Source organism: Amblyraja radiata, chromosome 38 (genome assembly GCF_010909765.2).
Source record: "Amblyraja radiata isolate CabotCenter1 chromosome 38, sAmbRad1.1.pri, whole genome shotgun sequence".
NCBI classification, from domain to species: domain Eukaryota; kingdom Metazoa; phylum Chordata; class Chondrichthyes; order Rajiformes; family Rajidae; genus Amblyraja; species Amblyraja radiata.
The window spans coordinates 13,579,618-13,596,157 of record NC_045993.1 but is presented as its reverse complement, the minus strand read 5'-3'; the positions used below and the strand labels follow the sequence as shown (position 1 = coordinate 13,596,157).

The 16,540-nt window shown below is 47.2% G+C and overlaps 1 protein-coding gene across 2 annotated transcripts in view; it reads left to right on the top strand.

Annotated features, from left to right (window-relative positions):
- The window catches only part of xrcc6 (X-ray repair cross complementing 6), a 33,959-nt gene extending 19,395 nt beyond the window's left edge, over positions 1-14,564 (top strand). The window contains exons 9-13 of one of the 2 annotated variants that reach the window (XM_033013551.1): positions 889-1,050; positions 6,053-6,182; positions 7,489-7,589; positions 8,568-8,684; positions 14,190-14,564. In XM_033013551.1, the coding sequence (XP_032869442.1) occupies positions 889-1,050; positions 6,053-6,182; positions 7,489-7,589; positions 8,568-8,684; positions 14,190-14,392 (713 nt within the window). In that variant the 3' untranslated portion in view covers positions 14,393-14,564. The remainder of the gene's footprint in view (positions 1-888; positions 1,051-6,052; positions 6,183-7,488; positions 7,590-8,567; positions 8,685-14,189) is intronic. The other variant, XM_033013553.1, reaches the window with a different exon arrangement.
- The last annotated feature ends 1,976 nt before the right edge of the window (positions 14,565-16,540 follow it).

The window sequence follows — 16,540 nt, the reverse complement described above, 5'->3', positions numbered from 1 at the left end:
GACTATGGGAACTGAGAAGCTGATAAAGTTACTGTGGTGCTACATTGACCATCCAACACATGATTGAGTACAACGAGCTTCCCAGTACTCTGGATATTGGCCTTGATTGATGATATATTATCACATGTGGCATGTCACAGTGAGATTCTTTGTGTTACATACACATAGTATGCAAAGAGTCGCCACATACAGGATGGCGGCAAAGTTACGCCCCCAATACGTCTGAGAGAATGGAGCAGCTGGGCTTGTACACTCTGGAGTTTAGAAAGATGAGAGGGGATCTCATTGAAACATATAAGATTGTTAAGGGCTTGGACACGCTGGAGGCAGGAAACATGTTCCCGATGTTGGGGGAGACCAGAACCAGGGGCCACAGTTTAAGAATAAGGAGTAAGCCATTTAGAATGGAGACGAGGAAACACTTTTTCTCACAGAGAGTGGTGAGTCTGTGTAATTCTCTGCCTCAGAGGGCGGTGGAGGCCGGTTCTCTGGATGCTTTCAAGAGCGAGCTAGATAGGGCTCTTAAAAATAGCAGTCAGGGGATATGGGGAGAAGGCAGGAACGGGGTACTGATTCGGGATGATCAGCCATGATCACATTGAATGGAGGTGCTGGCTCGAAGGGCCGAATGGCCTACTCCTGCACCTATTGTCTATTGTCTATTGTCAATAGTCCTTCTTTGTTCTCTCAGCCCCCTCCACCCCCACCCAAGCCCGGTCCCTCTTTGATCTCAGCGGTGAATCCTTCGACCCACGCGTGGCCCGTCCGACCTTTATAACCTTAGTTCAGCGACCACTGGTCCTCCCGCAGCTCACCGCTGACTCTCCAGGGTCCTAGTGCCTGGCTCTTGGTTCATCTGATTTTTGCCTGTGCTCGTATCGCCAACAGGAAGCACGACTCTGTTCAGCGCGTTGCTGACCAAGTGCCTGGAGAAAGACGTGTACGCCATTTGTCGGTACACCCCGCGGCGGAACACGCCACCTCGGTTCGTGGCCATGGTCCCACAGCAGGAGCATCTGGATGACCAGGAGATGCAAACCATGCCTTCAGGTTAGTGACTCTGCGACTGCTGACTGACCGACGGAGTCCACTCGACAACCAATGTTCAATGGTACTTTGTAGCAAGGAACCGCAGTTGCTGGTTTAAACCGAAGATAGACACAAAACGCTGGAGTAACCCAACAAACAGCAAATTTTATCTTTATCATCATTACTTTTTTGCATATCTTTCATTCATTGTTCTTTATCTCTCTACATCATTGTCTATATCTCTCGTTTCCCTTTTACCTGACCAGTCCGAAGAAGGGTCTCGACCCGAAACGTCACCCATTCCTTCTCTCCAGAGATGCTGCCTGTCCCGCTGAGTTACTCCAGCATTTTGTGTCTATCTTCGATGGTACTTTATTTTCACAAGTGCCTAGCTACAGTCAAATGCCTTTTATGCATTCGGTTCAGTAAAATAGTTACCATACATTGCCGTTATCATATTTAAGTACAAGGGTGTCGGAAGAGTTCAGTTCAGTTTATTGTCACGTGTACTGAGGTACAGTGAAAAGCCTTTGCTGTGTGCTAACCAGTCAGCAGAAAGACAATACATGATTACAATCGAGCCATTTACAGTGTATAAGGGAATAACTAAGCTTTGGGCTTCACACCATACGCACTGCTTTACAATTGCAGATAAAACAACTTGCATTGTTAAAATGCCATTCACATCCTGAGGGGCAACTCCAGATGCTTTACTTGCTGTAACATGCTTTCATGTGTACTCTATTCTTTAGTCAGAGGGTGGTGAATCTGTGGAATTCATTGCCGCAGAGGGCTGTGGAGGCCAAGTCAGTGGATATTTTTTAGGCAGAGACAGACAAATTTGTGATTAGAACGGGTGTCAAGTCTTATGGGGAGAAGGTAGGAGAGTGCCTTGTACATCGGTCACTGAAAGTTGGCGTGCAGGTACAGCAGGCAGTGAAGAAAGCTAATGGAATGTTGGCCTTCATAACAAGAGAATTTCAGTATAGGAGTAAAGAGGTTCTTCTGCAGTTGTATAGGGCTCTGGTGAGACCACATCTGGAGTATTGTGTACAGTTTTGGTCTCCTAATTTGAGGAACGACATCCTTGTGATTGAGGCAGTGCAGCGTAGGTTCACGAGATTGATCCCTGGGATGGCAGGACTGTCATATGAGGAAAGATTGAAAAGACTAGGCTTGTATTCACTGGATCTTATAGAAACATATAAAATTATAAAAGGACTGGACAAGCTAGATGCAGGAAAAATGTTCCCAATGTTGGGCTGGTCCAGGACCAGGGGCCACACTTAGAATAAAGGGGAGGTCATTTAAGACTGAGGTGAGAAAAAACTTTTTCATCCAGAGAGTTGTGAATTTATGGAATTCCCTGCCACAGAGGGCAGTGGAGGCCAAGTCACTGGATGGATTTAAGAGAGAGTTAGATAGAGCTCTAGAGGCTAGTGGAGTCAAGGGATATGGGGAGAAGGCAGGCACGGGTTATTGATAGGGGACGATCAGCCATGATCACAATGAATGGCGGTGCTGGCTTGAAGGGCCGAATGGCCTCCTGCACCTATTTTCTATGTTTCTATGTAGTGGGATTAGGAGGCAGAGATCAGCCATGATTGAACGTCGGAGTGGACTCGACCGGCCAAATGGCTTATTTCTACTCCTTGAACTAGTGGACTCCGAGTATTGAAGGAATGCAGTAATTATGCACTAAGGAAGCTCCCTCAAACAACCATGGGATGGTGAAGGAGTTATTTGTGTTTTTTCCCGGTGATGTTGAATTAGGAATAAATATGGTCCAAATCACAAGAGAGAACACTACTGAATAGTGCCCTGTTTGTTTCCATCAGTCTCTGATGATGTCCATTGTAGCTTCTCCAGTACAGATGTCCCCACAGATTTAAGTGGAGATATTTTCAGTGGAGGCGTATCGGTGGCCACCTCCCACCCCAAAGGCCTGTGATACCCCTTGTTGGGGGAAATTTAGTGTTTCAGCTGCACCATGTCTGGCTTCATGTTGGCCCAGTTGCCCGCTTAATTACGGCTCGGATAGGGACAGACACATGGAACATCTCGTAGAGCAGTGGTGAGTTTCTCAAATGTCGCTTTATTCAAGGCTTTAACAGTACTTTTAAAAAATAATCAAATAAACTTTATTCAGGATAAAAAATATGTACAAAACAAGAATTGCAAAATTTCTCCAACATTATCCGCGGCTATACATACATTTGTTAACGTTATATTTGGTAGTGTTCCCAAGAACCATCATTTTACCCCATGTCCAGCAGCGGAAGGACCCTAGACTGTGGTCCTCCCCCACCGAGCCTTGGCGTTGGCTGCACCAAGCTTCAGTGAGTCCCTCAGCACGTACTCCTGCAGTCTGCTGTGGGCCAGTCGGCAACATTTCCCGACGGACATCTCGCTCTGCTGGGTGGTCAGCAACGCTCGGGCAGACCGAGTTGATGACCTTCCAGCAGCACTCGATGTCTGTCTCTGACAGTACACACTGGGAAACATTCTGAGAGAACCCAAGTGTTCCAAAGATTCACAGCGCCTACAGCATTTTATAGTACCACAACACGTGCTTACATGTAGATTTTACACATTTGAAACAATTTACCATTGACCAACATTTAACCTCATTGGTAAACAATTCCCCCATTTACCTAACAAATGGGTGCAATAAAGGACACATATCATCCACCCATTCCACCATTGACCAATGTGTGTAGGAAGAAACTATAGATGCTAGTTTACACCGAAGATGGGCACAAAAAGCTTGAGTGACTCAGCGGGTCAGGCAACGTCTCTGGAGAAAAGGAATGGGTAACGTTTTGGGTCGTCTTAAGAAGGCTCCCGACCTGAAACGTCACCTATCACTTTTCTCCAGAGATGCTGCCTGACCTGCCGAGCCACTCCAGCTTTTTGTGTCTGACTTCAACATTGAAAAATGTTCAACATCCTGTTTCCTGTCAATTCCTCTATTTGCCCAACAAAAGGGCACTTTTTCCTGTTACATGTGGAATTTACACCTAACACCCAGTCTAAAGCAAAGATCCTATAGCGAGCAAGATAGATCACTCGACGGAAAAGACGTAGTACGGTCATGGGCAGATTCATGGGTAATTTTCAGCCCCATTTCCGTAACCGGCTTCCATCTTCGCACCAAAGATCCCGTAGCGGAGCAAAGATACTATTGCGGAAACGGAAGCCGGTTACGGAAACATCCTCGTAAAAATCAAAGTTCTTTGATAAAAATCTTCTCCTCATTTTCAGAATTATAATTTATTAACACAAACTGTTCCCCCGCAACGTTGATTACACTGCGAGTCGGGTCGGGTCGAGTCGGGTTACTGAAATGGATGAAAAAAAGGCCCACCTTGCACTCCGTTGCATACTACACGTCAGCCCATTGCATTTAGCAGGAGTGGTCTATCTTGCTCCGCTATAGGATCTTTGGTCTGAAGAAAGGTCTTGACCCGAAACGTCACCCATACCTTCTCTCCAGAGATGCTGCCTGTCCCGCTGAGTTACTCCAGCTATGTGTGTCTATCTTCGGTTTAAACCAGCATCTGTGGTTCCTTCCTACACATCGATTCATCACCTTGCTCAACATCCCCACTGCTCCCCTCTCCATGCTGCCATCACCCCCTCATCCTGCCTTCCCAGCACATCAGCTCCCGGGCTAAACACACCACAATCTTTTTCAGAAATCCCCACACCACCCCTCCCACTGACGATGTGGTCAGCGGTTTATGGGAAGAGTGTATTCGGGGAGTCAGTTGCTTTGGCCAGATCCCAGCTTTGACCGTATTTCTGTGGAAAGGTTGACATCCATTCTAAGGTTCAAATAAGCAAATCAAATACAGCTTATGTCCATAAATTACTGGAGCAGAATTAGGCCATTCAGCCCATTAAGTCTACTCCGCCATTCAATCATGGCTGATCTATCTTTCCCTCTCAACCCCATTCTCCTGTCTTCTCCCCATAACCCCTGACACCCGTACTAATCAAGAACCTGTCAATCTGCACCTTAAAAATACTCAATGACATGGCTTCCACAGCTGTCTGTGGCGAAGGATTCCACAGATTCATCACCCTCTGACTACAGAAATTCCTCCTCATCTCCTTTCTAAAGGTACGTCCTTTTATTCTATGCCCACTAGTGGAAACAAAGCCTGGAAGGATATGGATCTTCTTTTGTGTCCATCTTCCCTGCTTCAAATGTTGACATCGCTGTCATCGTCTATCCTGAAAAGGACACAAGCTTCCGGCGACAATCAGTGGGAGCCATCACTTGTTGCAATAGTGGTGATGGTGGTGACAGAATTAGCTCTGGATACTTCCAGTTTCCAGCCCCCCCCCCCCCCCCCCCCCCCCCCCCGCCACGTGGATGCTTCTGCTCTGGGGACAGGGATATGGATCATGCAGGCAGATGAGATCAGTAACCAGGCCCGAAACCTCACCTATCCATCCTATCCATGTTCTCCACAGATGCTGCCTGACCCACAGAGTCACTCCAACACTTTGTGTCTGTTTTTATAAATCAACATCTGCAGTTCAGTTTAGTTTAGAGATACAGTGCGGAAACAGGCCCTTCAGCCCACCGAGTCCATGCCGACCAGCGATACCTGCACACTAACACTATCCTACACACACAAGGGACAATTTACAATTATACCAAGCTAATTAACCTACAAACCTGTACGTCTTTGGGGTGTGAGAGGAAACCGGAGATCCCTGAGAAAACCCACGCAGGTGAACGTACAAGCTCTGTGTATACAAGCACTCGTGGTCAGAATCGAACCCAGTTCCCTGGTGTTGTAAGGTGGCAACTTTACCACTGTGCCACCCTTGTGTCCTTGTATCTCCGTGTAGTTTCATGTATCTCCCCTACACGTGGGCAGTGTGAGCATGTAAAACGCGTTCTTGGTTACAGTTACAGTTTCTTTGTTGTCACATGTATTGAGGTACAGTGAAAAGCTTTTGGTGTGTCAGGTTGGTGTCAATAAACCATCTCTGTTGTCCTCCTTAGGATTCCACCTAACCTTCTTGCCATTTGCTGACGACATCAGGAAGGTCAGTTTTCCAAAGAGTGAGAAGGCTAATCAAGATCAGATCGAGAAGATGAAGAGGGTGGTGCAGAAACTCCGCTTCAAGTACAGGTCAGCGGAGCTTTGGACAATACCTTTATCGAGCGGCTCTGAATCTGTCCACTGTGTCTTTGAAGACGGTTTTGAAGACGGGTTTATGCTCTGGGTCCTTTGTAACTAGAACTGCAGTTGTTGAGCCTGCAAAGTTCATGCACCCAAACAGCTTGCAGTTGCGCGAAATCACAAGGAACTGCAGAAGCTGGTTTGTGAAAAGTGCTGGAGTAACTCTTTGGGTCAGGCAGCATCTCTGGGAGACATGGATAGGTGACATTGCCGGTCGGCACCCTTCTTCACACTGATCATAGTAGAAGGAAGTAAACCGGAAACGAGAAGGGGGCGGGAATGATATATGGACACCCTCTGACTGAATTTCTTTAGTCAGAGGCTGGTGAATCTGTGGAATTCATTGACAAGGACAGCTGGGAATGCCGTCAATGGATATTTTTAAGGCAGAGATGGATGGATTCTTAATTAGTAAATGTGTCAGGGGTTATGGGGAGAAGGCAGGAGAATGGGGTTGAGAGACAATAGACAATAGGTGCAGGAGTAGGCCATTTGGCCCTTCGAGCCAGCACCGCCATTCAATGTGATCATGGCTGATCATCCCCAATCAGTACCCCGTTCCTGCCTTCTCCCCATATCCCCTGACTCTGCTATTTTTAAGAGCCCTATCTAGCTCTATCTTGAAAGCATCCAGAGAACCTGCCTCCACCGCCCTCTGATGCAGAGAATTCCACAGACTCTCAACTCTCTGTGAGAAAAAGTGTTTCCTCGTCTCCGTTCTAAATGGCTTACTCCTTACTCTTAAACTGTGGCCCCTGGTTCTGGACTCCGCCAACATCGGGAACATGTTTCCTGCCTCTAGCATGTCCAAGCCCTTAACAATCTTATATGTTTCAATGAGATCCCCTCTCATCCTTCTAAACTCCAGAGTGTACAAGCCCAGCTGCTCCATTCTCTCAGCATATGAGGGAACCAAAGATCAGCCATGATTGAATGGCAGAGTAGACTTGTTGGCAGAATGGCCTAATTCTACTCCTGTCACTTATAACCTTATGACAAACGTAACAAAGGGGGACATGACAGTGGAGAGGTGAGGGGGGGGAGGGTGCCGAGAATCAAGGGGGAACTGTCTGATGTTTGCCATGTGCAGCGGCAGGCAAGAGAAAGGACTGTTGGGTGAAATGTATGGAAAGGCAGGAGAATGAGTTTGAGAGGGAGAGATAGATCAGCCACGATTAACTAGCGGAGTAGATCTAATGGCAGAATGCCCTAATCTGCTCCTACAATTTAAGAACTTCTGAACTTGTGACAACAGGCCGGAGAGTTTTGAGAACCCCGTCATACAGAAGCACTTCCGCAACCTGGAGGCCCTGGCGCTCGACCTGAATGAACCGGAAGAAATGGAGGATCTGACTCGTGAGTTGTGGGAAGAGGGAAACGTGACGCTGAGGGAGCATTCGAGGCAGTCCCGGTCTCCGTCAGTCTGGGCTAGGCCTGGCTACTGGTTACAGCTGCAGGAAGGAACTGCAGATGCTGGTTTAAACCGCAGATAGACGCAAAATGCTGGAGTAACTCAGCGGGACAGGCAACGTCTCTGGAGAGAAGGAACGGGTGACGTTTCGCGTTGAGACCCTTCAGAATGAGAGACGGGGGGAGGGAGACACAGATATGGAAGGGTAAGGTGTGAAAACGAGAGATCATAGGGGACGGAGGTCAAGGAATATGCAAGAACCACTGGGTGTGGACACACACACACGCACGCACACACACACACACACACACACGCACGCACATACACACGCACACACACACACACACACACATACACACGCACACACACATAGACACACTCACACACACACACCACTCACACATACACACACACGCACACACACACTCTCACACACACCACTCACACACACACACCACACACTCACGCACACGCACACGTATACACACACACATATACACACACACCACACGCGCACACATACACACACTCACACTCACTCACACATAAACACACAGACAGACACACGCTCATGGGGCACATGCACACACACACAGCACAAACACACACATACACGCACACCGGGGGTACATACATAAACACCCACACACTCGTACAACACACACAGGGTGCACATATACGGGGTGCACACACACACATGTACACAAGCACATATACACACACACAGGAGCCACGCACATACATACATGCACACACAAGGTACATGCACAAACACATATATATTGAGAGACCCATATACAAAGAGACATGCATGTACACACAGACGTTGACAGTGATGTGTGGGGCAGAGTGAGTCAGGATGATTATTGCAGTTGCCAGCATTGTGCACATAACTGGAACAAGTGATGTCTGTGTCCCTGCAGTGCCAAAGGACGACGTGATTGATAAGAGGCTTGGGCAGCTGGCTGAGGAGTTCACAAGCCTGGTCTACCCTCCGGACTACAACCCCGACACAAAGGGCCAGCAGAAACGCAAGCTGTGTGAGTGCACCACAAACAGTGTGTGGGGCTCTGCTCCACGGGCAGCTTGCAATGGGAGCACACTCACACTCACATGCACATGCACTGTCACACTCACACACGCACGCATTCTCACATGCATTCTCACTCACACACTCACAGACACACACACACACACACACACACACTCTCACACTCACATTCTCTCATGCTCTCACACTCTTGCACTCACACACTCTCACACACACTCGCACTTACACTATTATACTCTTTCTCACACTCTCATTCTCTCTCTCGCACACTCTCTCTCACACACACACTCTCACACTCACACACACTCTCACACACACTCTCACACACACACTCACACACACTCTCACACACACTCTCACACACACTCACACACACTCTCACACACACACACACACACTCTCACACACTCACACACACTCTCACACACACTCTCACACACACACTCACACACACTCTCACACACACTCTCACACACACTCACACACACTCTCACACACACACACTCTCACACACACACACTCTCACACACACTCTCACACACACACTCTCACACTCTCTCACACACACTCACACACTCTCACACACACTCTCACACACACACACACTCTCACACACACACACTCTCTCACACACTCCCTAGCTCGCACTCTCTCTCTCTCTCTCACACACACACTCAGCACCCCTGGCAGCTGAGCAACAAAATAAAGTCACATTTCCCCAGTGCCCTTCACCACCGTGCCTTTGGCAACGGCTGAGGCGCGGCAGCTCTTACCGCACAGTACAAACGTGATGGTCACTCTCTCTCTCTCTCTCTCTCTCTCTCTCTCTCTCACACACACATTGTCCATTGTCTATTGTCACACACAAGATCTCAAAGGAACCAGAAACCAGCAGCAATCTTAGTTGAATGGTAAATATTACCACACACCCATGCTCGGAGCAGCATGGAAACAGAATGCAAAAAGGCCCTTCAGCCCTTCATCCACCTACTATTCAAACCCCCACCACCACCCCTCACTTGTATTCACCTATAACTTGTAATAACATAACTTGTTTTCAAAACATAGAACATAGTCAGTCAGAACATAGAACATAGTTAGTCAGAACATAAATCTGCAAATAGTTGACGCATGTAAAAAGGGAACTGCTGTAATCATGGGGGACTTCAATTTTCATATTAATTGGGCAAACCAAACTGGGCAGGGTAGACTAGAGGAAGAGTTTATAGAATGTATTAGAGACGGGTTCCTAGAACAGTATGTCACCGAACCGACAAGGGGGGAGGCAATCTTGGATCTGGTCCTGTGTAATGAAGCAGGATTAATTAAAAATGTCCTAGTTAGGGACTCGTTGGGAACAAGTGACCACAATATGGTCGAATTCCATATTCAAATAGAAGGGGAGCAGGTTGAAACTCAGGCTAGGGTGCTTAGTCTAAATAAGGGGGATTATGAAGGTATGAGGACTGAGCTGATCAAAGTTGACTGGGATAGCAGACTCAAGAATAAGACGGTACATGAGCAGTGGTGTACGTTTAAGGGTATACTGTATAACCTTCAAGAAAAATTTATTCCTATGAAGAAAAAAAGGGGTAAGGGTAAGAACAGTCAGCCATGGCTCAGTAAAACTATAAAGGATAGTATTCGGCTGAAGGCAAGGGCATATAAGGTAGCCAGAGATAGTGGGAGGGTAGAGGATTGGGAAGCATTTAAAGGTCAGCAAAAAATAACTAAGAGATTAATTAAGACGGGGAAAATAGACTATGAAAGGAATTTAGCGAACAACATAAAAACTAATAGTAAGAGTTTTTATAGCTATATAAAAAGAAAAAGGGTGGCTAAGGTGAACGTTGGTCCATTGGAGGGTGAGACTGGAGAGTTGTTGGTGGGGAACATGGAAATGGCAAAGGCATTAAACGAGTATTTTGTATCAGTCTTCACCATAGAAGACACAAAAAATATTCCAACGCTGGATAAACAGGGGGCGGTAGGAATGGAGGAGCTAAATACTATTAAGATCACCAAGGAGGTGGTATTAGGGAAATTAATGAGACTGAAGGAGGATAAATCCCCTGGGCCTGATGGATTACATCCAAGGGTCTTGAGGGAGATAGCGGTGGGGATTGTGGATGCATTGGTGATAATTTTCCAAAACTCCCTGGAGGCAGGAACGGTCCCAGTGGATTGGAAAATGGCCAATGTAACACCTATATTTAAAAAAGGAAGTAAACAGAAGGCGGGTAACTATAGACCGGTTAGTCTAACATCGGTGGTGGGTAAAATGTTAGAGACAATTATTAAAGAAACACTAACGGGGCACTTGGATAAACATGACTTCATCGGACAGAACCAGCATGGTTTTGTGAAGGGGAAGTCCTGTTTAACGAATCTGCTCGAATTCTTTGAGGAAGTAACAACCCGGGTGGATAAAGGGGAACCGGTGGATGTGGTATACTTGGACTTCCAAAAGGCTTTTGACAAGGTGCCACATAAGAGACTATTGCTAAAAATAAAAAATTATGGGATTGGGGGTAATATATTAGCATGGGTAGAGGATTGGCTAACAAATAGGAAGCAGAGAGTGGGGATAAATGGTTCATACTCGGGATGGCAACCGGTAACTAGCGGGGTTCCGCAAGGGTCGGTGCTGGGACCCCAGTTGTTCACAATTTATATAAATGATTTGGAGGAGGGAACCAAGTGTAATATATCAAAATTTGCGGACGATACAAAAATGGGAGGAAAAGTAGGGGATGAGGAGGATAGGAAGAGTCTGCAAAAGGATATAGATAAGCTAGGTGAGTGGGCAACAACTTGGCAGATGAAATTTAATACTAATAAATGTGAAGTCATTCACTTTGGGAAAAAAAATGATAGGGCAAGTTATTTTCTAAATGAGGAGGAGCTGCGTTGTAATGCAACGCAAAGGGATCTAGGGGTATTAGTACATGAATCACTAAAAGTTAGTATGCAGGTGCAGCAAGCAATCAGGAAGGCCAATGGAGTTTTGGCCTTTATTGCTAGGGGGATTGAGTATAAAAACACGGAGGTCTTGCTGCAGCTGTACACAGTATTAGTGAGACCACATTTGGAATACTGTGTACAGTTCTGGGGTCCATACTTAAGAAAGGATGTACTAGCCCTGGAGGCAGTGCAGCGAAGGTTTACAAGATTAATTCCTGCAATGAGGGGATTGACATATGAGGAAAGGTTAAGTAGGCTGGAACTCTACTCTTTGGAGTTTAGAAGAATGAGAGGCGATCTCATTGAAACATATAAGATCGTGAGGGGCCTTGATCGGGTGGATGCACCGAGGATGTTCCCAATGATCGGGGAAACTAGAACTAGGGGACATAGTTGCAGAATAAGGGGGGGCTCTTTTAAAACTGAGATGAGGAAGAACTTCTTCACCCAGAGGGTGGTTAATTTATGGAATTCACTGCCCCAGGGAGCAGTGGAAGCAGAAACTTTAAATATATTTAAGACTAAAATAGATGGTTTTTTAGCTGCCAAGGGGATAAGGGGCTACGGGGAGAGGGCAGGGATATGGACCTAGGTATGGTTAGTATAGTAAGACCTGAGTGATCTCCTGGACAAGTGTCGATCGCCTGGATTGGGGTCGGAGAGGAATTTCCCGGATTTTTTTCCCGAATTGGACCTGGGTTTTTATCCGGTTTTTTGCCTCCCCCAGGAGATCGCGAGGTTCTTGGGGTGGAGAGGGGTGATAGCGGTATAAAGGGGAGGGTAGTGTCTTGTGTTCTGTGTCTTGTGTCTACTGTTTGTGGGTAAGTGTGTCTGTTTAGTGTTCAGCCATGAGCGAATGGCGGTGCGGGCTCGACGGACCTGGTGGTCTACTCTCGCACCTACTTTCTATGTTTCTATGTTTCTATAAAAAACATAGATAAATAGGCCATTTGGCCCTTCAAGCCAGCACCACCATTCAATATGATCATGACTAGTCATCTAAAATCAGTACCCCGTTCCTGCTTTCTCCCCATATCCCTTGATTCCGTTAGCCTTAAGAGCTAAATCTAACTCTCTTGAAAACATCCAGTGAATTGGCCTCCACTGCCTTCTGTGGCAGAGAATTCCACAGACTCACAACTCTCTGGGTGAAAATGTTTTTCCTCATCTCAGTCCTAAATGGCCTACCCCTTATTCTTAAACTGTGACCCCTGGTTCTGGACTCCCCCAACATCGGGAACATTTTTCCTGCATCTAGCCTGTCCAACCCTATAAGAATTTTATATGTTTCTATAAGATATCCTCTCATCCTTCTAAATTCCAGTGAATACAAGCCCAGTCGACCCATTCTTTCATCATATGTCAGTCCCGCCATCCTTGGAATTAACCTGGTGAACCTACGCTGCACTCCCTCAATAGCAAGAATGTCCTTCCTCAAATTAGGAGACCAAAATTGCATACAATACTCCAGGTGCGGTGTCACCAGGGCCATGTACAACTGCAGGCCAACATGCCATTAACTTTCTTCACTGCCTGCTGTACCTGCATGCTTACTTTCAGTGACTGATGTACAAGCACACCCAGGTCTCGTTGCACCTCCCCTTTTTCTAATCTGCCACCATACAGATAATAATCTGCCTTCTTGTTCTTGTCACCAAAGTGGATAACCTCACATTTATCCACATTATACATTCTTGCGATTAAAGGAAATGAGAGAGGAAGAAGACACAGGAACTGCAGATGCTGGTTTACGCTAAAAGACAAAAGTACTGGAGTAACTTAGCGGGTCAGGCAGCAATTGCGGAGGACATAAATAGGTGACGTTTCAGATCGGGACACTTCTTCAGACAAAGGTTTCAGATGACGGTTTTGTCCATCTGATGAAGGGTCCCAACCTGATATGTAACCTATCCACATTCTCCAGAGATGCTCACTGACCCCGCTGAGTTACACCAGCACTTTGTGTCCTTTTCTGGGGTTGATTGGAAGTTTCAGTTCAGTTTAGTTTATTGATCGTGTACAGTGAAAGGCTTTTGTTGTGTGCTAACCAGTCAACGGAAAGACAATACATGATTACAATCAATAGACAGTAGGTGCAGGAGGAGGCCATTCGGCCCATTGAGCCAACACCGCCATTCACTGTGATCATGGCTGATCATCCCCAATCAGTACCCCGTTCCTGCCTCCTCCCCATATCCCCTGACTCCTCTATTTCTAAGACCCCTATCGAGCCATTTACAGTGTTACTTAATAAAGTGAATAACGTTTAGTGCAAGGTAAAGCCAGCAAAGTCTGATCAAGGATAGTCTGAGGGTCACCAGTGAGGTTAACAGTAGTTCAGCACTGCACCCTGATCAAGTCTGATCTAGATAGACAGTAGTTCAGCACTGCTCCCTGATCAAGTCTGATCTAGATAGACAGTAGTTCAGCACTGCTGTCTGGTTCAGTGGAGATGGGGTGAGAGAGCAGCAAGCTGAGAGGCAGAGTCCTGGTCCTGGTGTTGTATTAACCCCTTGTCTCCTGCCATCAGACGAGCCGGGTGGCGGAGGGGAGAAGAAGGTGAAGGTGGAGACGCCGATGGGGGAGGAGGAGATCAGAGAACTGTTGAAGAGCGGGAGTCTGGGCAAGCTGACGGTGCCGAAGCTGAAGGAGGTGTGCAGGCAGTACGGGCTAAAGGGCAGCAAGAAGCAGGAGCTGCTGGACGTAATCTCCGCCTACTTCTCCGCCCACTGAGGGCAGTGCAACACACACTGTCTAACCCACTCTGCGGCAACACCAGGCCCACGGCCCATCACCGACCCAGAGCTCCACAAAGTACAACATGCCCACTATTTTTGTACCACTTCTCACACGTTTATTTTATCTTTTTTTGTGAAACCTTGTCAATAAAGCCTTATATTTCAGATGGCAGTCTGCCTTTGCTTGTACGCAGTTGGGTGGCGCAGCGGTAGAGTTACAGCGCCAGAGACCCGGGTTCGATCCTGACTATGGGTGCTTGTGTGTGAGGAGTTTGTACGCTCTCCCTTTGACCGCGTGGGTTTTCTCCAAAAACTTTTGTTTTCCTCCCACACTCCAAAGATGTACAGGTTTCTAGGTTAATTGGATTGGTATAAATGTAAAAAAAAACGTCCCTACTGTAGGACGGTGTTTAGTGTACGGGGATCGCTGGTCAGTGCCGACTCAGTGGGCCGAAGGGCCTGTTTCCGTGCTGTATCTCCAAGCTAAACTAATCTACAAGGGTGGGGACGTTTCTTGATTGACACACAAAAAGCTGGAGTAACTCTGCGGGTCAGGCAGCTTCTGTTGAGAGAGGAATGAGTGACGGAGTCAGGGAAACTAGAGGCATATAAAGGTTCAGGACAAATCAGACCTGGCACAGATGGCCAAGGAAAGGTGGAGCCCACAATGGTCCATTGTTGGCTGTGGAAGAGGTGATAACGAAGGGATATATGAATGTGAACAGCCCCTGAATGGAATCAGCGTGAAGAAGGGTCTCGAGCTGAAACGTCACCCATTCCTTCTCTCCAGAGATGCTGCCTGTTCCCGCTGAGTTACTCCAGCTTTTTGTGTCTATCCCTCAATGGGTGACACTGTTCTGTGTCCTTGCCTGAGATCAGACAGTTTATGGTCAATGCCATGAACTTTGGCTCCTTGGAACTGCCTGATTGAGGTGCACACAGTTCAGGTTGAAGTGGGTTTATTGTCATGTGCACTAGTACAGTGAGGTGCCCGTACAATATAGCAAGTCCTTATGTTTAAAGAGCTGCCGTGACTTCCTTCAAAGCCAGATCGAGGTGGAACAAGAGGGTTGTGGGCAAAATCCAGCGCTGTGCAAAATAACCTAAACATGACTGGGAAAAATAGAAAGATAATAAGGAGGTGTGGCGTGGTCCGACTGTTCCACATGAAAGAAAAATAAAACTAAACACGAGATGCTGGAAATCTGAAACTAAAACAGGTTCTGCTGGGGAAACTCAGTAGGTCAAACCGTATCTGTGAAGAGAAACAGTCAAAGTTGAGGCCTGCAAACTGGGAAAGGGAGAGTACAAATTAGTTAAAGTAAGGGAAATTGGAGGAGTTCACAAGTTAAAGTAGGCCATCCGGCCCATCGAGTCTAACCCGCCATTCCAGCATGGCTGATCTCTGCCTCCGAACCCCATTCTCCTGCCTTCTCCCCATGACCCTTGACACCCGTTCAAATCAAGAACTTGTCTATCTCTGCCTTAAAAAATATCCACTGACTTGGTCTCCACAGCCTTATGTGACACTAAATTCCACAGATTCACCGCCCTCTAAAGAAATTCCTCCTCATCTCCTTCCTAAAGGAACGTCCTTTAATTCTGTGGCCGTGCCCTCTGGTCTTAGACTCTCCCACCATTGGAAACATCCTCTCCTCATCCACTCTATCCGGGTCTACACAGGGAGGCGCGGTGGTAGAGCCGCTGTCTCACAGCGCCAGTGACCCAGGACCGATCCTGACCTCAGGTGCAGTCTGTGTGGAGTTTGCATGTTCTCCCTGTGACCGCGTGGGTTTCCTCCGGGTGCTCCGGCTTCCTCCCAGATCCCAATGACAAGCGGGTTTGTAGGTTAATCGGCCCCATGTAAATTCCCCCTAGTGTGTAGGGAGAGGATGAGAAAGTGAGATGAGATGGAATCAATGTGTGCAGGGTGATCGATAGTTGGCATGGACGCGGTGGGCCGAAGGTCCTGTTCCTTCTGTTTTTTCTGTGCAGAAGAGCCCACACAGCGATCAGAGTGGGGGGTAAGATGGCGGCAGGAAACAGGATGGCCAGAGTCCTCTCTGGGGACAGGGTACACAACATGGTCCTTATCCTGCACAGGCCAGACTGTGAATACTGAATGTAGTCGTGGGAAGAATAG